The following is a 25,683-nucleotide window of genomic DNA, read 5'->3' as shown; positions in this document are numbered from 1 at the left end:
CCATCCAGCTGGATTGCAGGACTGCGGTTTCCCTGCCTGCTGTCAGGCCCCAGGTCTCCGGGGCAGTGACTCACTAGCTGGTTTTGAGTTAACAACTTTTGACCCTACTGAGTAAATATGCTGTGGTCATGAAAAGATGAACTTTAGTCCATTCAGGAACGTCTGACCTCAGGCCTTTTGGTCATTTTCAAAACCTCTCAGTCCAACTAATATCAGCTTGGTACTGGACCGTTCCTGAGGTTTTAACCCTACTGTACACACACACACACAAAATGTTTTCAATGATAATAGCTAACATTTATTGAGGGGTATCTGCCCAAGAATAGTTCCAAATGCTTCATTTGTATAATGTTATTTAATTCACAGCAATCATCAATGAGGTAGGTACTGTTAGCCTCCACTCTTTTTAAATAGGAAAATTGAGGCATAGAGTTAGTAGCTTGCCCAGGGTCATATAGGAAGTTACAGAGTCAATAATGGACTTTTAGAGCCTACACTCTCCTCTATGCTGCAGCTGCACCATCTCATACAGTTTGCCTCTGCAGTCAGTATCTGATGCCAGAACAACCTTCAAGGGAGCTGATGCTAGTTTAGGTACACAGCTAAACCTGAAAACCTCTACCCAGAGCTGTAGGAAATGGCTGTCCCTCTGAATGGCCTGAATTTGTATCTGCTTCCAATACTGTTTTCCCTTCATTACCAGCTTGGATTGGATATAGAAGAGTTAGAAGAAATTGAAGAAGATGCTGGACTTGGCAATGGTGGTCTTGGGAGACTTGCTGGTAAGTGACATTGTGAGTGTATTATATTGTCTGGCCGATTGAAGACATCTAAGATGCCATGCATGACCATGTGTGGAAGAACCAGACAGGCTTCCTAGAAGAAGTGCAAGGTATGACCTGGTTGTAGATGTATTTGTTCTTGAGTTTGAACTTTGGTTTGATCAATTCTACACAAATAGTAGAGATGGGAACTTGAACAAAAGAGACACTGCTTAAAACTCAGTTAACCAGATCCTTCCTATGCATGTAAGGGTATGTTAAATGACAGACTAAAAAATTTATTATGCTAGCATCCACTTTGATCACTACCCCAATTCTGCACTCCTCCCTATAGGGGGTCATAGGGAACAGTATAGTATTTAGAATTCCAGACCTTTTTTTCTACATATTCATGCATATTATATACATTTGTACACACACACACACACACACACACACACACATATACACAGACACACAAACGCACACACACACACGCATAAATGTCTGGAATATATATCTTCCAGACCTTTTTTCTACATATTTACACACACACACACACACACATATATATTCACAGAAAACATTTAATTTTTCAGAAACATAATCACACTGTATGGCTTTAATAGAATGTGATTTCTTTTTTAATTTGGAGATCTATCCAGGAAAGTACATCTAGGTCAAAAGTAGCGCCTTTACTTCACTGTTATTTGTTCAAAGATTCTCAACTCACATCTTTGTGTGGCATGACCTGAGTTAAGTTGCTGTTGTTTTATTTTATTTTATTTTTTCAGTGGTAGACTCCAGGTCAGAGGCATGACCGCAGTTGGTCAACCATTGTCTTGCCTTGTGCACTTGACTGCTTGATTGACTAGTGGGCAATGATACACTAATATTATTGGTATGGTTTTTTAATTAATGTCCTTTTTGTGTATAGATACAATTTGAGTTTTTTGCTTTTTTCAGGGAATAATTTTTCAGCAAATATATAGGAAAGCACTAAAAATATAATACCAGCTCCATTAATTTAGAAAATACCCATCTCTATAACCTAGTAATTCCACTTGATATCTACCCTAAAGAAGAACACACGTAAGAAGACATGTGGGGAAAATAATTGTTACAGTATAGTTTATAAAAGTACTACACCGATTGTCAAAGAACAAAATTGACCTAGATGTACTTTCCTAGATAAATATCCAAATTAAAAGAGAAATCAAATTGCATTAAAGCCATACAGTGTGATACCATTTATGTTTTTTAAAAATTAAATATTTTCTGTGAATATATGTGTGTATGTGTGTAAATATGTAGGAAAAAGATCTGGAAGATATATATTCCAGACATATATGTGTGTGCATGGGTGTGTATATGTGTGTGTGTACATAGGTATATAATGTGAATATGTAGAATAAAAGGTCTGGAATTCTAAATACTAAACTGTTCCCTATGACCTCCTGTAGGGAGGAGTGCAGAACTGGGGATGCTGGCATAATAAATTTTTTTGTCTGTAACTTAATATTTTTAAGGAAGATGCATTAATGTATTATCTGTGAAATTTAAATTTAATAATAAAAATGTACCACCTCACATGTATCAGATTGTATTCTATGAAAAATAATGATCTCTTCTCTTTTAGACATTGTTCAAAAATCTTCTGATTTTGCATACACTCAAATTACTAGAAATCCATTTGCATCTGTTTCATTTTTTTTCATCCTTAGTACATTAGTCACAGTGTGCTTTAACATTGCCATTAATAATGAACAAAACAAAATAAAACAATGCCTGTGGGATACTTGCCACCTTCCTGTGAAGTTAATTATCTGACAGTTTAGTAGGCTTTCTATGGGGCTGCAGGAAGGCCAGCAGCGCTGATGAAATGCACATCTAAGAATAAAAGCCAGCCTGCCTACCTTTTATGTGAAGCCCAAGCCCTCAATCTTCGTTGGCTAGGTTAACTCTGTGCCCGACATTCATGACATCGCTCCTTAAGTTGACTGATGAAGTCAGAGTGAAGAGGCTGATAAAGCTGAGAATTCTCATTAGATGATCTCATCTAAGTTGGGACCCCCTCTAAGGATAATCTGATCACGACTCAGGAAAAGCTGAAGAGCCACAGCTCAAAGAGAACAGGAATGGGAGCAGAGCCAGGCCATATGTGAGCATAGGGACTGGCGATGTTAGAAAATCTTGAAAGCCTAGACCATTTGTGTTTGTGGATCTCTGTTTTAAGGGCTGTACAACCAACCTCATTCAGTCCCTTTCTGTTTGATCTACAGCTTTCAATATTCTTGTCAATTTTAATTCCTACTCTATACTTCCTCATTCTCTGTGTATTTCTCAGCTTAAATTCCTGGGAGGGACAATCTGATTAGTGTAACGCCTTTGTTCTCACCCAACCACAAGACAGATCGTTACCCAGCCTGTTGGTTCACTGTTCTGGATCAGATGCCCCATCATCAAATAACAGAAAATCCAGCAAAAATGGTTCATTCAACAAGGATATGTGTTATCACATAACAAGAACTCCAGAGGTTAGGCCATGCCAGGACTGGTTTATTCAGCAGCAGGAGTACAGCAGGACTCCAGGTCTCTGGTCCTTTTGTCTTTCCCCTCATGGAAAAAAAGATAATGGCAGCAAGGAAAATCTTTCCCAGAACTCTATACCCAACAGACTTTCTAGCACCTCTCATCTGATTGAATGTCATTGTATGCTCATGGAGAAGGAAATACAATTGCTATGATTGGCTTAGCAGATTAGACCAATCGAGCAAGATTCACTTCCTGGTTCAGCCTCCCTGAAGCATATGATCACCTAATATCTGAACAACAGTAGAATTCCATGAGCCAGGAAGAAACAGAGCTGGCCACAGAATATCTTGTCAGTCAGGTGCTGGAAGGGAATGGGACGTATGTAAGTTATACTCTCCTGGGACTGTCTTTTCCAACGGAGTGAGTCTTAGGGGAGGATAGAGAGAGCTTCCCTTAGAAAAGGCAGTGGGGGGACAATAATCGACATTATCTCGTGCAGGCTGGCTTCCTTATCTGTTCTCAAACAAAATGTACACAGTGGTTATTTCTAGATGGTGAGGTTATAGATGACATTTTCTTCTTTATACATTTTTTACATTTTCTAACTTTTGTATGGTATTAATTTTATAATTAGAAACGAGTTATTTTTAAAAAATCAATACCCATTGTGCAGTAGTATCTGTGCTTTAGAATACAAATGTGGTTCTTCATATAGCAATGTTTTGTGGCTACCATGTGTTTTAGGGAAAGACTGGAAATTTTGACTCAGCTTAGTGACTCTATCTTTTGCCTGTGCTCTGTTGAATGCAGCCTGCTTCTTGGATTCCATGGCAACCCTGGGACTTGCAGCCTATGGATATGGCATTCGGTATGAATACGGGATTTTCAATCAGAAGATCCGAGATGGATGGCAGGTGTGTGAGCTATCTTTTTAAATTTTGTTATTAGGTACTTCTCTTTCATGGTGTTCTGGATGATTTATAATATATGGACCTTTAACGTAGAGCTGTACTAATTTCTCTGACATTTGGTTGGTATCAGTGAGTTCTATCTATCTATCTTCCCGCTTCAGAATGTAAGTTTCCCAAGAACAGAGAACCTTCCAGTATCACTCATCACCAGATCCATGGCACTGAGTGCAGTGGCTGACTCACAGGGTGCTCTGAAAATATTTGTCACTGACTGCCTGAACGTGGACCACTAAAATGTGTGAACTTATGGAGGGCACATCTTTGACTCATGATCTCAGCCAAGAACCCTTGATGGTAGGAAGCACGATGCCATTTTGTAGGTGACAACACTGAGTCTCTGAGGAAGTAAAGTTACCTCAGATCACACTGCTGGCAAATACATGTCCATATCCCCAGATTCCCAGGACCACATTCAGTATTCTCTTCTACACTCAGAGTCTTGCCTTCCTTAACATGCCAAGGTTACAAGATACAAGCCAAGTGTCCTGATTTTTTTATAAGATGAAATCAGACAGTGTTGTTAACTGTTACAGCAAATAAATCTGGCATGCATTTAAGATGTATAATTACATTGCTCCATAGAAATTTGTACAAATCTATCCAAATGACGCTACTTTTACTTTATATAACGAAACCAGATTGTTAGGTACTTTTTTTTTTTTATCTCTAGTAATTGTTTGAGTCTACAATTGCCCTAGTGTGGACAGTTTTTGCTGATACTAAGTGTGATTTAGGCTTTCTCTCTCCCTATTTTTGTCTCATATATACACCATTGACAGAAATATATATCTTCAGTTTCCAAAAACACTGAGCTCTTTGAGCCTTTCCCACACTTATGAGATGAGTCCAACAAGAGAACGCTCAGGGACTGGATGCAGAGACCTAGGCTGATGCCAGGAGAAAAGAAGATGGCCCGATGAGAATGAGTTTAGTGTCACCACTGCCCTCTTTCCCTCCCTCAGTATTTGGATTCTTTGTGAGCCAAGGAAGGGAAGAACTAAAAAATTTGGTTTGATGAGAGAATGTGCCAAGGAAAAAGGCTCAGGAGAATATTGGGACTAGAGTAGAAGACAAACTTCCACATTTTGCTAAGGACCATTGCTGTTTCTCTTTAGCTACCCACAAACAAATAAAAGCTGAGAGGCAGCATCTTATAGAAGAGAAGCCTGGGTCCCAATTTGTCATTTGAGACCTAATGTCAACTTAGGAGACCTGATTACTTTTATAAGGTATGCTGCCTCAATTAGGTTACCAAACTTCCCTGAACCTCAGTTTTCTCAATGACAAAATGGAGATACAAACTCTACAGAATTATTATAAAAACATGTAAAATATCTGGCACACAATAAAATGCTAATATTAGTAAGCACACAATAAAATGCTAATTTTGCCTAAGAAAAGGAGGACACTTTAATAAATTGTGGTATTCTGTAATAAAATATTAGTGAAGCTATTCATGTTATATTTTTGATTAATTTTAACAAAATAGGAAATCATTTGTGTTAGCTATAAGTAGAGGATATAGAGTTATAAGGGTGATATAACCTCAGCTATCCAGAAGAGGCCAGAAAGATAAAGGAAAAGTGCTAGAAAAAAATACATCAAAGCTTCAACAGAAGTTATCTCTGGAAGACGGGCAACTTCTACTGTCTTCTATGTACTCTTCTACATATCTCATTTTCTGTAAGAAATATATGTACTATCCTCTATTTACTCTTCTACATGTTTTATATTCCATAAGTAATGTGTATTTTGTAATCATTAAAAGTTATAAAAATGAAATAAGTTGTTCCTCTCCCCAATGGAGTAACCTAGAGTTCCATGCTGAGAGCCTAGTTTAGCAGGCATTTCCAGGACAACCAAAACTTTGACACAACCTAACCAAACAACATATGGTATCTAATTTTAGCCTTTGAAAAGGATATTGTGTGCTACTCACTATACTCCAGAATCTCCAAGGATCTCATTTCTTATCTCTTAACTACTGTCAGATGGAAGATTTAAAAGAAACTCAGGAAAGAAATCTCAAATTTTTTTTTGTCTCAGGTATATTTTCCCCTTACATTTTATGAAGGACCACTATTATCACACCTACCTTTGCTCTTTTTAAATGATCTTTATTCCAGGGAACTATCTCTTTCTCTCCTATCAGACCAAGAAAGCGTGTATTCCAGTGTTCTTTAAAAAGAAAAATAAAGACAGACAAAATAGGTTTTGCTCATTCAAAATATTGCAAAGCTGGCCAGGTGCAGTGGCTCACGCCTGTAATCCCAACATTTTGGGAGGCTGAGGTGGGTGGATCATTTGAGGTCAGGAGTTTGAGACCAGCCTGGCCAACATGGTGAAACCCCCGTCTCTACTAAAAATACAAAAATTAGCGAGGAGATAGTGGCACGCGCCTGTAATCCCAGCTACTTGGGGGCTGAGGCAGGAGAATCGCTTATGCCTGGCAGGCGGAGGTTGCAGTGAGCTGAGATAGTGCCACTGCACTCCTGTCTGGGCGAGTGAGTGAGACCCTGTCTCAAAAATTAAATAAATAAAATTACATAAAATAAAATCCAAAGCTAACCTTATCAACCATCATTTCTTCTTTCATTATGACTTGAAATTGAATGAGGAGGGTATATAATTTTACTTAGCACCTCCATTGTTTACTGGAATGGGATTTTTAACTGTCAAACATAAAATATGTCATACCATAAAAAAGAAATTTTTTCCATAGAAAACAAAAAGCATCTCTCAAGAAAGCAGCAGGCCTCTTCAGAGTACAGTCATGCCCCCACTCACACGTAACACTGTTCTTACAAAGGCAGATTTGAAGAAGACTAATGAAAATTCCACATGCTGGGAAGATTTTTAAAGGTTGATGGGCTTTTCATTTTTGAGTCTCTTCAAGGAAGATTTGCAGTCGTGGAGTGTTCATCATGAACCCCCTAAGGAAAATAATTGTATTGCTAAAATTCTATATTTACCATCTACTCTCATGGGGAGTGCAGTAATAGTCCTCTATGAAAATCACTGGCCCCGAGGAGGAAGTGGGGAGAAAGACGATTGCAACAACCTCACAGAAGTTTCACAATCACACCAAAGCCCTAGGTGGAAAGGCGCTCACAGTATGTATCTCGGAGCTGGATCCAGGTGGCTTCTGCAGCCCTTCTCTTGCTTCTTAGAACCCACACCTAGTTCATGATAGCCAGTCATGCACGATTCACATTACCCAGCAAAGCTTCTAATTATCATTGTGGAATTCTTGGTGTGCCACAGAAACATTTATCAGTAATTTATAACATCAGAAAGCCAAGTTCATGGGCTTTCCTGATGTCTGTTCACTGGTTCTTTGTGGACTCTATATCCCACAGGTGAAGAGCATTTCTTAAAATTCAGTCAACAGAGTCCCCTGGGCTGACCTCTCCACCCCTGCTGGCTGGGATAGGTTCCATTGAGTCATTCCTCTAAAAAAATGCCTAGTCCATCTGCCACCTGCACCCAGGTTGGCTCTTTTACTCCACAGATCCGCACTTGCTTTCTTCAGCCCTGTGCAGCCTCTGGTATGAAACAGCTCTGACAGCTCACTTGGATGTAGATGAAAGTTCTCCCATCTTGGCCCCCCACCCCTACCCCTTCATATGATTAGCATGTTAGTGCATTTTGGGGATCACTGGCTACATGGAAACCTAAATTTACAGATCAATTTGTCAATTCATTGGAAGAAAGCAAGGTAGAGAGAAGGTTTATCACCATATGGCAGCTTCTGTGGATTTAGTGGAGGCAGCAAGGCATAGTTCTCTCCTTCTCCTCAGATATCCTCAGATCAACTTATTGTTATGAAACATTTGTTTCTCAATCTACCTTAAATACAAATCTTATAAAATGGATATAATTATTCACCGATTCTTTACTGAATCAGTGAGAGATTCACAATAAAGAACAACAAGCAAATAAAGTCTCCAAGTTGTTAGCCCCATGAAGCTAAAACCAATCATTATTTGGCAGGAAAAAAATTCAACCAACATTTGATGGCATTAAGAATGTCATGTGGCCGGGCGCAGTGTCTCATGCCTGTAATCCCAGCACTTTGAGAGGCCGAGGCAGGCGGATCACTTGAGGTCAGGAGTTCAAGATCAGCCTGGCCAACATGGTGAAACCCCATCTCTACTAAAAATACAAAAATTAGCTGTGTGTGGTGGCGGGCATCTGTAATCCCAGCTACTTGGGAGGATGAGGCAGGAGAATCACTTGAATCTGGGAGGCAGAGGTTGCAGCGAGCCAAGATTGTGCCACTGGACTCCAGCCTGGGTGACAGAGCGAAACTGTGTCTCAAAAAAATAAAAATAAAAATAAAAAGTAAATGCAACCTCTGACTTCCACAGGAGTCAAGGAGTGAACCCACAGGAGGAAGTTCAGAGCCCATCCTCTCTTATCTGAGCACTTCAGGCTTCTTGAGGGCAGGACAGTATATGATCCTGCTGCATTTCTCAGCAAAAAAAAAATGTCATCAGTTCTCCCATGGTCATGAGTTTCCAGAGGAAAACTGTTTCTGCCTCATCGTCCTCCTATTTCATACAATGCCTTCAGATGGGTTTTACAACAGCCCTGCATGCTGAAACAAGGCACACAGGCCTATGGTTCTTTCCTGTTATAGGAAGCAGTGTTCACATTGCTCAGTATTTTAAAACCCAAAATTGGCCCTTGCCTAAGTGCAGGATAAAGTATTTTGTAAGTCAGGGTGTTTTGATCCTTTGTTGATGTTATCATTTTACTTATTATAGCGTTTCTAGTTATGAAGTTTGTGCTAATGGCCTTTTTTTTTTTTTTTTTTTTTTTTTTGAGATAGAATCTTGCTCTGTAGCCCAGGCTGGAGTGCGGTGGCACAATCTCTGCTCACTGCAACCTCTGCCTCCTGGGTTCAAGTGATTCTCCTACCTCAGCCTCCTGAGTAGCTAGGATTACAGGTGCCTGCCACCATGTCCAGCTAATTTTTGTATTTTTAGTAGAGATAGGGTTTCACCATGTTGGCCAGGCTGGTCTCAAACTCCTGACCTCATGATGCGCCCACCTTGGCCTCCCAAAGTGCTGCGATTACAGGCGTTGCCACCACACCTGACCAAGTTAATGGACTCTTTAACAAGCTTCTTGTCAATTGGCAAACCTCAATTGTTTCTTTATTAAAATTTTAAGAAGGTGTGACTTTCTGATGAGCTCAGGTCTCTCTCCAGCCTTCCCTAGGCTTCATCTTGCATCTGATACCTCCTCCTTCCTCCAGTGGCTAACTCCTAGCTCTCTTAACTAAAGATGTTGTTGCTATGAGTCCCATTTCCATTCATCATGACGCTGGTAGTTAATATTAGTGGGAAGCTTACCAGCTTTCTTGATAAAAAGTCATTATCAAAGTTTGAATAAGTGAACGTGTATTCATTTGTCTAGCTGCTGACAATAATCTTTAGTGTTTATTTTTGTCTCTTCACACTGTTCCTGAAACAGGCATTACACTCATGTTTAGGTGATCATGAGATGTCCAAGATTGTGTTTAATTCTTAAGCAATATCTTTTAAAACTACAGCTGAGTTTTCTAAGAGGTGGATATGAGGAATCAAATAGGTAAAATAACCATCTTGGAGATGATCTCATTGACAAAGCTGCTTTTTTTTTTACCCCCTTCTGGCCAGAACACAATTCCATTTTTTAACGTATAGTCATGCACCACATAACGACATTTCAGTCAACAATAGAGCACATATGCAATGGTGGTCCCGTGAGATGGTAATGGAGCTGCCTCCTACAGGTGTACCATTTCTTATGTTTTATACTGAATTTTTACTGTACCATTTCTATGTTTGGATATGTTTAGATACACAAACACTTACCATCGTGTTACCATTGCCTACAGTATTCAGTACAGTAACGTGCTGTACAGGTTTGTAGTCTAGGAGCAGGGGGCCATACCATATAGCTCAGGTGTGTAGTAGGCAACACCATCTGCGTTTGTGTAAGTGCACTCTGTGATGTTTGCACAAGGACAACATTGCCTAACAACACATTTTTCAGAATGTATCCCTGTCGTTAAGCAATCCACAACTGTATGTGTAATATTTTAAAGGTTAATAATTTACTTTAAAAATACGTCCCCCTCCAATGTGTTTGGTGGTGGTGGTGTTCTTATTTTGATGTGTTTGTTTGTTTGTTGCAAATGAAAATGTATTTGATGTCCAGGATATCCTAAATAGAAACCATAGTTTAAAATTGTATATAAGAAATATTTTGTTATAAATTGGCATAAATACCTAGGAAAATATTGAAATTGTCAATAAAATAAGTTCATTACTTCTTAGAATATGTTATTTTCAAAATAAACTATAATCTATAGTTCATTATCAAATCAAAATTACGTAAGGATTAAGATAAGCAAAGACTACATAATGCAATAATGTTCTGTACCTGTATCAATAAGCTTGATTAAAAGAGTGTTCTGTAAGTAGCATTTTCTAACTGATTCTGTATATTCGAGCCACAAGAATCTTGTCTGAACCCATTGTGTAGGACTCGACAGGCCCAAGTATCCAATGGTAAACATCCCCGGAAGGCCTCTGTCTTTAGCTGAAGCTGGACAATTGGATTCACAGATGTTAAGACACAGGCTGTGGAACACAGAGACCTAAGGGCAGATCTTTTCTCTGTCATTTACTGTTTGACCTTGAGATCTTATCTGTACCGTTTATTGTTTGACCTTGAGCAGTTACAATTCCTCATCTTTAAAAGAGGAATCATAGTTCCCTCCTATATGGTTGATATAAGGTGAGGATTAAATGCAGTCATACATATAAAATATTTAGAGCTGTATTAGCAAGTATTATTATTGTTGATTGTAGGCTGTAAAAGAATTACAAAAGAGTACTCAGTATTCATAAGTTGTTTCAGTTAAAGATGTTTTAAATTTAATATAATTGAAGGGCTAGGTTCACATTTCCTCACAAATAAATTCTAAGCAATACTGTATCCTTTTGCAGGTAGAAGAAGCAGATGATTGGCTCAGATATGGAAACCCTTGGGAGAAGTCCCGCCCAGAATTCATGCTGCCTGTGCACTTCTATGGAAAAGTAGAACACACCAATACTGGGACCAAGTGGATTGACACTCAGGTATTCAGAGTGCTCGTATAGCCAGCATTTTGTATAGTATTTAGTTCAGCAGATAATACATTGACTATGTAGCATACAGTGTGATATTGAGTATAGAGCATGTTGTGTATTGAGTAATAGAATATATTTTTGTAAATAAATCTGCTACTTCTCTTAGTGCAACCCACTCATTTTGGAGACAAGGGAGCTGAGACCAAGAGAGGAGTGACTTTTACAAGGGTCATTTTTGCAATCAACTTTGTCAGAAAATCATTGTTTGTCTGTTTTTTGTTTTTTGGTTTTTGTTTTTTTTTTTTTTGCACCAGAAAATTGTCAGTTCTATAGTAACAAGCGTGCTTACCTCTTTGGTTTTATATTAAGGTGTCGATAGCAAAATTAAATAATTTTAAATGTCATTCCTGGCTGGGTGCAGTGGATCACACCTGTAATCCCAGCACTTTGGGAGGCCAAGGCGGGCAGGTCACCTGAGGTCAGGAGTTCAAGACCAGCCTGGCCAACATGGTGAAACCCCATCTCTACTAAAAATACAAAAATTAGCCAGGCGTGGTGGCCTATGCCTATAGTCCCAGCTACTTGGGAGGCTGAGACAGGAGAATCGCTTGAACCCGGAAGGCGGAGGTTGCAGTGAGCCAAGATCATCTCACTGCACTCCAGCCTGCGCGACAAAACGAGACTCCATCTCAAAAAAATAAAATAAAATAAGAATAAAAGTATGCAGTTTACACAATCAATCCTGGAAGCATTTTATTTACACTGTGGGTCCCACTGCTGAGCTAACGTGTATTTACAAAGCACCTCTAGATATTTTCATAATGTATCGAGAAATTCAATTAGAGAGAGTGTGTGTTTCTGGGCCCACAGAGGCAAGGTTAGGGGGCAGAGGTAATATAAGTGAGCTGGCCCAAGTCATGCAACTTAGCTTCATAGACTGAAGTAATCACATGAATTAACCCCAAACTGGTACCCAGTGAGCTCAGAGCGTGAGACCACATGTGCTCTGTGCATGCATGGGATGGCTTCCAATAAAGTCAAATGACACAGTCATGTGTCAGTTTAGGTCCTCTAGGAAACAGACACCAGAGAGAAGAAGTGCAAGTGACATACTGGGGGGATGCCTATGAAAGATAAAGAGGAGACGGAGCAGGACGAGGAAGTCTTCAGACTGTGACACAGGTGTGCCGCCTGTGAAAAGTGAAGTGCAAAGAAGGAGGATTCTCATGGAGAGCCTCAGACCACAGTGCCACTCTGAGCAAGTGGCCAGGCTGATGGAGCCTGATACTAAAGATTGCCCATTAGAGAAGTCCCGGCCCTAGTGTCCCAGCCACATGGAGCATCCCAGAGAGCACAGCCTTGGTGTGAGCTCTGAGGGAGCAAGTTCTCTTTGAGGTTCTCTGAAAGAAGATTTAAGCCGTGCACTTCCTGGGCTGCCTTAATTATGCTTCAAGGGTCAGAAGGGTCAAACTCTTGTTTGAACCGAGACTCAATCCCAGCCTGCAAATGACTTTCCCTGATTGATTACAACTTCCTTTAAAAGTCCAGAGACTTTTGTCTCTTAATGAAAGATATTTAAATGGGGGTAATTTATTACTTTGAGGTCACGGTGATCATGAAAGCATGACTGAATATATGTGATTGACATGGACTAGAATGCTTCATTCATTCACAATTTGGCAGACCAAATTAAAGAGATGCATGTTTAGGTTTCAATGCTGCTGTGACTGTGACCTTGGGCAGGTCACTTCTCTCTCAGCTTCAGCTCCCTCATGTCCAAAATAAGTGGGTTGCACTACATAAGATCCAGCATCCTCCAGTTCAATTATTCTGTCATTCTGCTTCCTTCGAGCTTGACTCTGATGAGGCAGGGAATAAAAATGAATCATTTCTCACATGAATTTTCAATGCACTGTGAAACATACTTCATCTTCCTCTTCTCTATTTCAGTGACTGTCACAAAGATCAAGCTAGATTTTCCAAAACTTACCTCTTAGACTCAACTCAGCTAATTATCAGTTGATTTGGCAGATCACTATAGGAATCACTAAAATAACTCCTTATGCAACTTTAAAAATCTAGCACAGCATTTTAAATATTATATGAGATGTTATAGCTTCATAAATTTCCTATTCCATTGATTTTCATCATATTTGAAATCAGATCACTGAAAAACCTATGCAAAATGTATTCTAAGTGCTATTTTTTGGTGGGTACAGATTCACATTGTCACTTTGTTTACGTATCATATTTTATTATTATTAGAGCAATGGCTTGATATGAAACATGAAAGATAAACTTTTTTGAATACCAATACCATATCATTCCATTCCACTGCATTTATATCAGGGCAAGGACACATGGAGAGTCAACATAGAAACATTATAAAGGACCGTCAGTGTGGATAGTTCCAGTCACCAGATTGTACCAGGTGGGGGAGGAACCACATGTTCCTCTAATACCCTTTGCAGCCCTGGGACCCTCTTCTCCATTTAGGCCTCACACAATTTGAGTTGGTGATGGAGCCAGGAATAGAATTCCATTGCAGTCTCCCAGCCCCATGTTCAACCTATGTCATCACACTTGGGAAACAATGAGCAGCTGTTTCTGTTTAATCCTACAGGTGGTCCTGGCTCTGCCATATGACACCCCGGTGCCCGGCTACATGAACAACACTGTCAACACCATGCGCCTCTGGTCTGCTCGGGCACCAAATGACTTTAACCTCAGAGACTGTGAGTACAGCACAGGTCTTGGTTTCTTTATGTGTGTGCTTAATCTTTTTGATTGCTGGTTAGAACCAAATTGAGCTTGAAACAAACAAACAAAAAAGCCTTGAGTTTCTGATCTGAACTTCAGTGACTAAGCAGGTGTTGTATGGAGGAAGTAGGGAGGACATTTTTCAAGCAATTCTCATGTGAAGTCCAGCATGATGGTGTGTTGAAATCCTTTGGGATTTTTAGGAATTTTAGGAATCCCACATGACACACAGCACAGAGCCAGTGAGATCAAGAGGTTTCCAACAACAATGGCTGGTTTCTCTATTTATTGTTTCTCTAACTTTCCCCTAGTTAATGTTGGAGACTACATTCAGGCTGTGCTGGACCGAAACCTGGCCGAGAACATCTCCCGGGTCCTCTATCCCAATGACAATGTGAGTGATCAAGGTTGCTTTCTTAGTGGCAACAGGAGCAGCTTATTTCACAAGAGCCTGTTCAGTAACCTATAAAACACATTTAATATCAATGTTTTTCCATGTGCAGAAGCAGCTCCGTATTTCTTCCTGAATTGTCTAGATTTCCCCTCCCAAACAAGTAAGGAAAACAAATCTGTATAGTTCATGAAATCAGAATTTAGATTTTGCCCTTGATTAGTGACCCTATCACTAACGGGGAAGTTCTGGAGATGTATTTTAAAACAAAACCTGGATATAAGAGATGAAGTAAATCACTGGTGAAGCACTCCTTTCCAGATAGAAAGTTTATCTGCAAAGTCAGAAGACACTGAAGATTTCCTGCCTCGCCTCTTCTCTCACTGACTAGGCCCTTTCTCGTCCTCTGCCCTGAAGCTAGATGGAGTCAGATGCCCTGGGGTAGTCCCACGAACAAATGCCTATTTCTCCTGCCACTGACTTGTATCTTTTTCTTTTGTATCTTTTTCTTGTCGTCAATTCAATTATTCTAATTTTATTATAAATATAGCTTGGTTAAGAAAAAACACTTGGGGCTGGGTGCAATGGCTCATGCCTGTAATCCCAGCACTTTGGGAGGCTGAGGCGGGCAGATCATTTGAGGTCAGAAGTTCAAGACCAGCCTGGCCAACATGCAGGAAAATCACTTGAGCCTACGAGACAGAGGTTGCAGTGAGCCAAGACTGCACCACTGCACTCCAGCCTGGGTGACAGAGTGAAACTCCATCTCAACACACACACACACACACACACACACACACACACACACACAACTTGGAACTGGATCTCAGGTAACCGCTATTGATTCTTAGTTGTTTTAAATATATGTAACTGTAAACTTCTCTATGGGTTAAAATTCTTTTAATGAAGCTGTGATGATTTTTTTAAAGTTTTCTCAGAAGCAATAAAATTAGCACTGTGCTTTACAAAGATGGCAGAAAACAAGGATCTTGGGGGGACTAGGACATGAATAGTCCTTAATACCAGATGTCCACCTGCTGTTAAATCATAATCCCTCAGAAGGGAAGATGATTACATGGATTTTGCTGGAGCATTTTTAGGAACCTAATGGTATATGTTATTATTCCTTTGTGGAAAACATTGTGGCTTCAGTACATTTCAGAGAAATCTCTAACCCAGAAGCAAAAAGTTATTCTATGTCAGGGTCAAAGTAAGAATTCTTCCAAGTCTGGGACCATACTGCCAACCTAAACCCAGGCTGCAGGGGCTTGAAATTCATCTTCCTGTGTTCAGTAAGGACCAAAGCTAATTTTACTGGGAAAGAATCATCTGCAGTAACTGACAATATATACGAAGTTAGCACGGGGCAAAAAGTTGACTAGATTTGTTGGGTAAAAGGGAGCTCTCGGGATCATGTTTTTGTTTGTTTGTTTTTAAGAGTGAGCTGATAAATCCTTTTGTACTGTAATTACAATAACAAATTCATTCTTCTCAACTTGGCCATAGCCCTAGTCCAAACATTAGTTTCTCTTCCAGGAAGCCTGCACCTTTCTTCACTCTGCAGCTTTGAGATATCTGTTCCCTGCTTAAAACTCTTGAAAGACTTTGGATCACCTATAAGAGAAGGACAGAATCTTAGTCATGTTACCTAAGTTCTTCACTGATGTGGTTACCAGTCCCCTGATGCATCTTCCATGATTTTGCCCCAACAATAGGCCCCAGCTGTGCAGGACTATTGACCCTGTTCCTTCCCACCTCCATGCCTTGCATGGCATCCGTTGCTTGCAGGGAATATTCTGACCCTGTGTGTCAATTCTGACACATTCCTACTCATCTTTTAGGGCTTAGGTTAAGAATTACCTGATCACTCAGGTTCTCAAAATACTGTATATTTAGCTTAAGTTAATTTTTTTGAAAAAATCATCACATTGTATTTATAGCCTTGTTTATACCCCCGCTTTGTCTACTAATTTGAACTTCTTCAAGTCAAGGACTGTGCGTAATTAATCATTTTATTTCTAGGACCTTAAAACTTTCCTGGCTCAATAAATGTTACAGTTTATTAGAGGTGGATTCCATAGTGCTATTTATTATGTTTTAGAATAATGACTTCATAACTTTTACAATGATACATGTCATTAGAAAAAATATACGAGTAACATAAAAAGTACCAAGAATAAAATAAAAGCTGGTTCCTAATTCTACCACCTATAAATTTCCATTGGTACAGGTTGAGTATGCCTTATCCAAAATGCTTGGGACCAGTAGTGTTTCAGAATTCAGATGTTTTCAGATTTTGGAATATTTGCATATATAATGAGATATCTTGAGGATGGGACCCAAGGATAAACACAAAATCCATTTATGTTTCATATACACATTATACACACAGTCTGAAGCAATTTTGTACAATATTTTTAGTAATTTTGTGCATAAAACAAAGTTTTGACTCTGTGTTGATTATGACCTGTCACTTGAGGTCAGGGGTAGAATTTTCCACTTGGCTGTGTCACATGAGTACTCAAAAAGTTTCAGATTTTGGATTTCCAGATTAGAGATGCTCAACCTGTACTATCAATCCAGACAGTTTTCTATTAATGACTTTTAATTTTTAATCCAGACTTCTAATTTTTATCAAAGTTGTATATACACATAATTGATTTTCTGGGTACTTACTTCCATATTTCTGAATGACATGCAGTTATTGCTACTTGTTGATTTTTTTTCTTTTTTACAATTGTTTGTTGACTCCCCACCATTGAAGATGAGAATCTAGCTCACACCCTCACATGTACTCCCACCCTCACCACATGAACACATACTTCCCATCCCCAATTCTCTCAACATGCTTACATCATAATTTCCACTAACTCCTTAATCAGCATTTACATTATTATGACTATGTAATGCTACAGACAGCTGATCTGTGTATATGTGTGTCCTCATATAATGATTACTTTTCCTTTTCTTAAAATGTTTAACTTATCCTGGAATTAATAATTTTAATTTCTTTGCTTGCTTGGTTTTCTGATGAATTTTCCCTAATTTAGCCCACACTATGCCCAGTTATATACATTTCCTCTCAATATGTTCACTTTACTTATTCTATTAACTTAGTCTTTTTTTCTGATAAATACTTTTTAGTTCATTTAAATATCCCCTTTTAATAGCTAAATCCCAGAGGAAAATGCTAATTCTAGGAATGTGTTTAACTGAAGAAGACTCATATTTCCATTTAAGTTTAGGCAATTATTCTTGACAGGAGGTACACTAACTAATGTTGCAATAAAGCCTCCATCAAGTATCTCATACTTAAGCAAAGACCTCAAATCATAGTTTGTAGCTTATTGCAGCCTTCATTCAAAATATGCTTTATGGCCTGGTGTGGTGGCTCATACCTGTAATCCCAACACTTTAGGAGGCTGACATGGGCAGATTGCTTGAACTCAGGAGTTCAAGGCCAGTCTGGGCAATATGGTGAAACCCCATCTCTACAAAAAGTACAAAAATTAGCCAGGCGTGGTAGTGCATGCCTGTAATCCCAGCTACTTGGGAGGCTGAGGCAGGAGAATCGCTTGAACCCGAGAGGCAGAGGCTGCCGTGAGCTGGAATCAGATCACGCCACTGCACTCCAGCCTGGGTGACAGAGTGAGACTCCGTCTCAAAAAAAAAAAAAAAACAGCCAGGCATGGTGGTACATGCCTGTAGTCCCAGCTACTCAGGAAGCTGAAGTAAGAGGATTGCTGGAGACTGGGAGGCAGAGGTTGCAGTGAGCCAACATCACGTCACTGCACTCTAGCTTGGGCAACAGAGCCAGACCCTGTCTCAAAAATATAAATATAAATATTATATTAATATATATGTTTAATATATTTTAATATAATATTTTTATTATATATACACATATATATTTGTTTTATATTATCTGTGATCAAGGAAATCACTGATATATTCCTATCAGGCTAAAAAACAGGAAACTCTGACATAGGTCAGTGACACAGAATCACTGGCCTAGGTCAGTGATTATACTTTTAAGTATTAGGGAGTTTAGAGCCCCAGATATTCTATATGCAGACCTCTATGCTCATATTCATTAGTTTTAATAAGACTTTGGTCCAAGGCTTACATTTTGGGGGTGAGGTGCTCATCATTTAAAAATTTTTAATTTTAATAGTTTTAGGGGTACATGTAGTTTTGGTTACATGGATAAGTTCTTTAGTGGTAATTTCTGAGATTTTACACACCTGTTACCTGAGCAGTATACCTGAGCAGCAATAAATTGCCTTTTATCCCTCAAGTCCCCAAAGTCCATTACATCATTCTCTTACCTTTGCATCCTCATAGCTTAAGCTCCCACTTACAAGTGAGAACATGCAATATTCGGGTTTCCATTCCTAAGTTACTTCAGTTAGAATAATAGCTTCCAGCTTCATCCAAGTTGCTGCAAAAGACATTATTTTATTCCTTTTTGTGGCTGAGTAGTATTCCATGGTATATATGTGTGTGTGTGTGTATATGTGTGTGTGTGTGTGTATATATATATATCACATATTCTTTACCCACTCATTGGTTGATGGGCACCTAGACTGATTCCATATCTTTGTAATTGCGAATTGTGCTGCCATAAACGTGTGTGCATGCGTGTGTCTTTTTCATATAATGACTTCTTTTCCTTTGGCTAGATATCCAGTAGTGGGATTGCTGGATCAAATGGTAGTTCTACTTTTAGTTCTTTGAGGAATCTCCATACTGTTTAATATAGTAGCTGTACTAATTTACATTCCCACCAGCAGTGTAGAAAGTGTTCCCTTTTCACCACATCCATACCAACATCTTTTGTTTTTTGACTTTTTAATTATGGCCATTCTTGCAGGAGTAAGGTGGTATCTCATTGTGATTTTAATTTGCATCTCCCTGATAATTAGTGATATTGAGTATTTTTTCATATGCTTCTTGGCTGTTTGTATATCTTCTTTTGAGAATTGTCTATTCATGTCCTTTGCCACTTTTTCATGGGATTTTTTTTTTTCTTGCTGATTTGTTTGAATTCCTTGTAGATTTTGGATATTAGTGAAGGCTTACATTTTTAATAGAAGCTACAGTTTTTAATTCTGCAACCAGGTAAAGACAGGGCAGCTCCATGATCTATAAAAATTGAAGGGTGATGGCTCAGGGTTAGGACCGTTTATTGGTGACATTTACACGGTTTTGCTGACCAACAGCAAATTTATGTGGGAGGAACTTGGAAGCTGGCCGCCATCGTGGCCTCTAAAGCCTCCACCCTGCACACCATGGCCTGGCTGCAATCCTGTCTCACAGTCGTGTAGGGCATTCTCAGCCAGTCGTGGTTCTCCACACGGTCCCCAGCTGTCAGTGCTTCCTGATACACTGCCTGCCAGGAATGTGACTGCAGTGAGGAGGGCAGTCATGGACATGGTGCTGGTTGTGTTCAGCTGCAGGAACTGGAGATAAGGTCGGAGGCCAAGTGTCCTTAGACTGTCATTAACCTTTTCCTTCATTTTCTTCCCTACTTCCGAAAGTACTTGGTACTACCAATTCCTGAGCCTTGAGGGGCTCCAATGTACACACTGAGTTGCTTTTTGACTTTTCCCCACTACCAGGTCAGGATTTGGCTGTCTTAGGTCTTCTGAATCACTTACCACTCATACATCTGGTTTTCAGCCTCTAAAAGGTTGTTGCTATTGTCTTTATCCCAACCTCTTTATCTTTTATCTGTATGCCTTTAGAGAATCCTTTTAGTGCCATTTTCATGGGGTCTCAGGAAAGAGCAAAGGCTCACAGTTTGGCGTTCAAACCACCACCCCTCAGCAGATGTCCAGTGGGCCTTAGTCCTAAAGTTCCCAGGGCAGGAGACACCAGTCACATTTTGGCCACACCTATAATATGAACCACTTTCATTCTATCTCTCTGGCTTGAAGTTTTTTGAAGGGAAGGAGCTAAGATTGAAGCAGGAATACTTTGTGGTGGCTGCAACCTTGCAAGATATCATCCGCCGTTTCAAAGCTTCCAAGTTTGGCTCCACCCGTGGTGCAGGAACTGTGTTTGATGCCTTCCCGGATCAGGCAAGTATTTAGTCTGTGGATGCAGGTGGGGTGCACTGAGGGACTGACTGGGATTTCCTATCAGATTAATTCCTCTCTCTCAGTGCTAAAAACGTTAAGCAGGAATAGTGTGCATCAAGCATTTCATAGAAGGTGGGCATATCATCCGGTGCTTTCTCTAGATGTGTTAGGACAAGGAAGCCAGACCCTGAGCCATCCGTTGCCTTCATGTTGATGTCTTTCCCCACCCAGGTGGCCATCCAGCTGAATGACACTCACCCTGCACTCGCCATCCCTGAGCTGATGAGGATTTTTGTAGATATTGAAAAACTGCCCTGGTCCAAGGTCTGGATAGTTTGGCTTCTTTTTCCTTTAATTAACCAGAATGGCTGCAGGTGAAAGACTGCCAAAAACTCCCTTTTTAGTTTTTCAAAGTAAGTTATTGTTGCTAACTTTCAACAGTTAAAGGTATATTTTCCCGGATGCTGACATTTCTCCATCCTTAGAGTTTTACAGGGAGTAAGACTATAAAATAAATGAGTACATTCCTAATGGGACACAAATCAGTAGCTGTATTAAGGCTTATATTGTTTACCATTTTTGTGTGGAAAAAGATTAAAAATTAAGTTCTCTAACCTCAGAAGACAGCTAATTGAGTGTTCCCAATGTTTTAGAAGTCAGCATTTTACATACTTTGTACTTGCTGAGAGCACTGCTTACGGTTTTATCCCTCAATCTTTGTGTATTTAATAAATGAAAGACACGTAAGGATAGTAGATAGATTGATCGGAATGCTGTCTTAAGTTTCATCAGGTAGCTTTACAAATGACTTCCCCCTCACACCCAGAACATGTTTCCATTATCTGGACTATTCGGGAACTTAGTGGAATTGAGTGTGTCTGACTATGCATACTTGGAATTGTCCTGTTACAGGCAGGGCAGGGTTGAAGAAGGGTTTGGCCTGTGCAGTGGGGTGCCCACCTTCAGGGCAAGCAGCTGACTCCTTCCTTTCCCCCAGGCCTGGGAGCTCACCCAGAAGACCTTCGCCTACACCAACCACACAGTGCTCCCAGAAGCCCTGGAGCGCTGGCCCGTGGACCTGGTGGAGAAGCTGCTCCCTCGACATTTGGAAATCATTTATGAGATAAATCAGAAGCATTTAGATGTAAGTCATTTTGAGAGATTTTTTTCTTTTCATGAGCGTAAGGTCTTAAGGTGTTACAGATGGCTACAGTGTTCCCTCTTACCAAACATCTTTCGATCATTGATACAGCAAAAGTACTTGAGTCCCAGTGGGGCTCTGGCAAAGGCAGCTTTTTGAAAGTGCTGAAATGGAGAGATGGCACCTCCGTAGAACTAACTCAACCCCTCCCCATGGAAGTGAAATTTATATTGAGTACACCAAAGATGTTGTTTAAGACATGAACAACGTTATCCCAATGTTGCTTTAAATCTGAGTGACCAGCAAGGGTTTTCTCTTCCTTTGGCTAGAAAATTGTGGCCTTGTTTCCTAAAGATGTGGACCGTCTGAGAAGGATGTCTCTGATAGAAGAGGAAGGAAGCAAAAGGATCAACATGGCCCATCTCTGCATTGTGGGTTCCCACACTGTGAATGGCGTGGCTAAAATCCACTCAGACATCGTGAAGACTAAAGTGTGAGCCTCCATTACTCTGACAGTGGGTCTGACACTGATCTATTAATGGAATGATGCTACTAAATGCAGGGTTGCACTTAGGGACGAGGAAAGGCTTTGTTCAAATGTTTAAAAGTATTTTCTTCTATACAAAAAAAAAAAAACCTCTTCTCTAAAAAAAAAAAGAAAAGGAAAGAAAAATATGCTTTCCTCTCAGAGTCATCTTAATTCTAGACATAGGAGCCAAAACAAATAAACAAACAAAAACCAAAAAATACCAAAAAACTATTCTACTGAAAGTGTGGTGTATATGTCAGTGTAAAGAAGTCAGATGGAGGTGACTAGATTTGGAATTTTTCTGGTAATTCTTTTGAGTTGCAAATTAATTTCTATTTAAATGACAGCCATAGCTACTGTCAGCCTGTCCCTCCACCTTTATTTAACCTTTCTAAGCCTGTACTTGGCTTCTTGAATATAATTCCAAACTTTATCCAGTGTGCAGGACCCTTTGCCGTTTCAGCCAAATTCAGTGATGTGTCTACTCTGTCTCCAGATTCAAGGACTTCAGTGAACTAGAACCTGACAAGTTTCAGAATAAAACCAATGGGATCACTCCGAGGCGCTGGCTCCTACTCTGCAACCCAGGACTTGCAGAGCTCATAGCAGAGGTAACTGGGAAGTGCTGAGGGGAAAGGAGGCCTGACTCGAATGCAAGAGGCATATGACTATACTTGTAACTTGTAAATCCAGTCTGCAGCAGGGCCAGCTTCTTCAGCATGTGGCTTGTGCAGTCATACAGGGCTCCATGCTGGGTTTAATTATCTGCTGTAGTCATCTTGAAATTATTATTATTACCCAGGCTGGAGTGCAGTGGCGCCATCTCGGCTCACTGCAAGCTCCGCCTCCTGGGTTCACACCATTCTCCTGCCTCAGCCTCCCAAGTAGCTGGGACTACAGGTGTCCGCCACCACACCTGGCTAATTTTTTGTATTTTTAGTAGAGACAAGGTTTCACCGTGTTAGCCAGGGTGATCTCGATCTCTTGACCTTGTGGTCCGCCCGCCTCAGCCTCCCAAAGTGCTGGGATTACAGGCGTGAGCCACTGCACCCAGCCAAAGTTATTATTTATTTATTTATTTATTTATTATTAATATTATTATTGAGACAGAGTTTCACTCTGTCGCCCAGGCTGGAGTACAGTGGTGCAATCTCTGCTCACGGCAACCTCCACCTCCCGGGTTCAAGCGATTCTCCTGCCTCAGCCTCCCAAGTAGCTGGGATTACAGGCACACATCAGCATGCCCAGCTAATTTTTGTATTTTTAGTAGAGACGGGGTTTTACCATGTTGGCCAGACTGGTCTCGAACTCCCGACCTCAGGTGATCCGCTCTTCCTTGGCCTCCCAAAGTGCTAGGAATACAGGCATGAGCTACCACACCCAGCCGTCATCTTGAAATTCTTAATTTTGGAACAAAAGGGTACTGCAAATTATGTAGCTAGTTGCAGCTAACAGTATTCATAGGACACCCCCAAAGAAGATGGTTTTCTCTAGTAAAAGAGGATAATAAAGCTCATATAAATAACTAACAGAACCTGGGTTCCTGGTCACTCTTTTAAGTAGATTTCCTGTTTTTGACACTTTAATACCAGTGAAGCTGGCCAGATGTGATGGCTCATGCATGTAATCCCAGTGCTTTGGGAGGCCTACGCAGGAGACTCACTTGAGGCCAGGAGTTTGAAACTAGCCTGGGCAACATGAGACCCCCCTCCCACCACCACCCATCTCTACAAAAATAAAAAAATTAGCCAGTTGTGGTGGCATGTACCTGTAATCCTAGCTACTCAGAAGCTGAGGCAAGAGGATTGCTTGAGCCCAGGAGGTCAAGGCTGCAGTGAGCTATTATCATGACATTGCACTCCAGTCTGGGTGACATGGTGAGATCCTGTCTCCAAAAAAATTAAATAAAAATAATTTTTAAAAACCACTGAAACTACATTTAAGATACTATCAAAAGTGTTCTTCCCACATAGACTCTATAGCCTCTTCTTTGAGTCAAACTATCCCATGTTCTGTGTGATACGTGAACCACACTGTGGTAGGTGACGGAGAGAAATACTGACAGAAAATGCCCATGTGGACTTGATTACCATCCCCAAATTGAAGTCACCTTTTCCTTTGAATTGAAAGAAAATTGGAGAAGACTATGTGAAAGACCTGAGCCAGCTGACGAAGCTCCACAGCTTCCTGGGTGATGATATCTTCCTCCGGGAACTCGCCAAAGTGAAGCAGGTGAGCCTTCCAGGTGTGGGTCCCCTCCCAGGTGCTCACTTGGAGAGTTTATCCTGTAGTTTTTGTTTGTTTATTTTTTGAGACAGAGTCTCACTCTGTCGCCCAGGCTGGAGTACAGTGGTACGATCTCGGCTCACTGCAACCTCCGCCTCCCGGGTTCAAGCCATTCTCCTGCCTCAGCCTCCCGAGCAGCTGGGATGACAGGCGCCCACCACCATGCCTGGCTAATTTTTGTATTTTTGGTAGAGACGGGGTTTCACTATGTTGGCTAGGCTGGTCTCGATCTCCTGACCTCAAATGATCTGCCTGCCTCGGCCTCTTAAAGTGCTGAGATTACAGCCATGAGCCACCATGTCCGGCCTATCCTGTAGTTTTTAAAAACAGACTACCCAGCCAGATGCAGTGGCTCATCCCTGTAACCCTAGCACTTGGGAGGCCAAGGAGGGTAAATCACCTGAGGTCAGGCATTCAAGACCACTCTGGCCAACATGGTGAAACCCCATCTCTACTAAAAGTACAAAAATTAGCCAGGCAGTAGGGGCGTATACCTGTAATCCCTGACAGGATAGTCACTTGAATGTGGGAGGTAGAGGCTGCAGTGATCTGAGATCATGCCACTGTACTCCAGCCTGGGCATAAGAGTGAGACTCCATCTCAAAAAAAAAGAAACACCGGACAACCCAATGCTTCTAAACCAAAAGAGCTCTCTGGCACCATGCACTGTCTCAACAGGAGAATAAGCTGAAGTTTTCTCAGTTCCTGGAGAAGGAGTACAAAGTGAAGATCAACCCATCCTCCATGTTTGACGTCCAGGTGAAGAGGATACATGAGTACAAGCGACAGCTCTTGAACTGTCTGCACGTGATCACGATGTACAACCGTGAGTCAGCCCTGTAGCCAACAAGCCCTCTTGCAGGTGGAAGCAGCAGCCTCAGCGTAGGTCTCATCACTGCCCTGACCATCAGCTGTCTTCCATTCCATCCACTTCTCCATCTTTTTCAGGCATTAAGAAAGACCCTAAGAAGTTATTCGTGCCAAGGACAGTTATCATTGGTGGTAAAGTAAGTTGATTCTATTCAATGGGGACTTGAGGGCTCTAATCTCTTGCCATTCTTCTACTTCATCGTGGCTGCCTTCTGTCAACGCGTTTGAC

General features: G+C 40.6%; 1 protein-coding gene across 1 annotated transcript in view; it reads left to right on the top strand.

Annotated features, from left to right (window-relative positions):
• Positions 1 to 25,683, top strand: part of PYGL (glycogen phosphorylase L) — a 41,635-nt gene that overhangs the window by 9,311 nt on the left and 6,641 nt on the right. Inside the window, exons 3-15 of the mRNA XM_007986668.3 lie at positions 704 to 782; positions 4,107 to 4,210; positions 11,272 to 11,403; positions 14,018 to 14,129; positions 14,466 to 14,548; positions 20,485 to 20,628; positions 20,860 to 20,952; positions 21,626 to 21,772; positions 22,099 to 22,262; positions 22,795 to 22,909; positions 24,429 to 24,530; positions 25,263 to 25,410; positions 25,533 to 25,591. Of these exons, the coding sequence (XP_007984859.1) occupies positions 704 to 782; positions 4,107 to 4,210; positions 11,272 to 11,403; positions 14,018 to 14,129; positions 14,466 to 14,548; positions 20,485 to 20,628; positions 20,860 to 20,952; positions 21,626 to 21,772; positions 22,099 to 22,262; positions 22,795 to 22,909; positions 24,429 to 24,530; positions 25,263 to 25,410; positions 25,533 to 25,591 (1,482 nt within the window). The remainder of the gene's footprint in view (positions 1 to 703; positions 783 to 4,106; positions 4,211 to 11,271; positions 11,404 to 14,017; positions 14,130 to 14,465; positions 14,549 to 20,484; positions 20,629 to 20,859; positions 20,953 to 21,625; positions 21,773 to 22,098; positions 22,263 to 22,794; positions 22,910 to 24,428; positions 24,531 to 25,262; positions 25,411 to 25,532; positions 25,592 to 25,683) is intronic.

Source organism: Chlorocebus sabaeus, chromosome 24 (assembly GCF_047675955.1).
Source record: "Chlorocebus sabaeus isolate Y175 chromosome 24, mChlSab1.0.hap1, whole genome shotgun sequence".
NCBI lineage: Eukaryota > Metazoa > Chordata > Mammalia > Primates > Cercopithecidae > Chlorocebus > Chlorocebus sabaeus.
The sequence above is the reverse complement of the archived record's forward strand: the minus strand, read 5'-3'. Positions and strand labels throughout refer to the sequence as shown.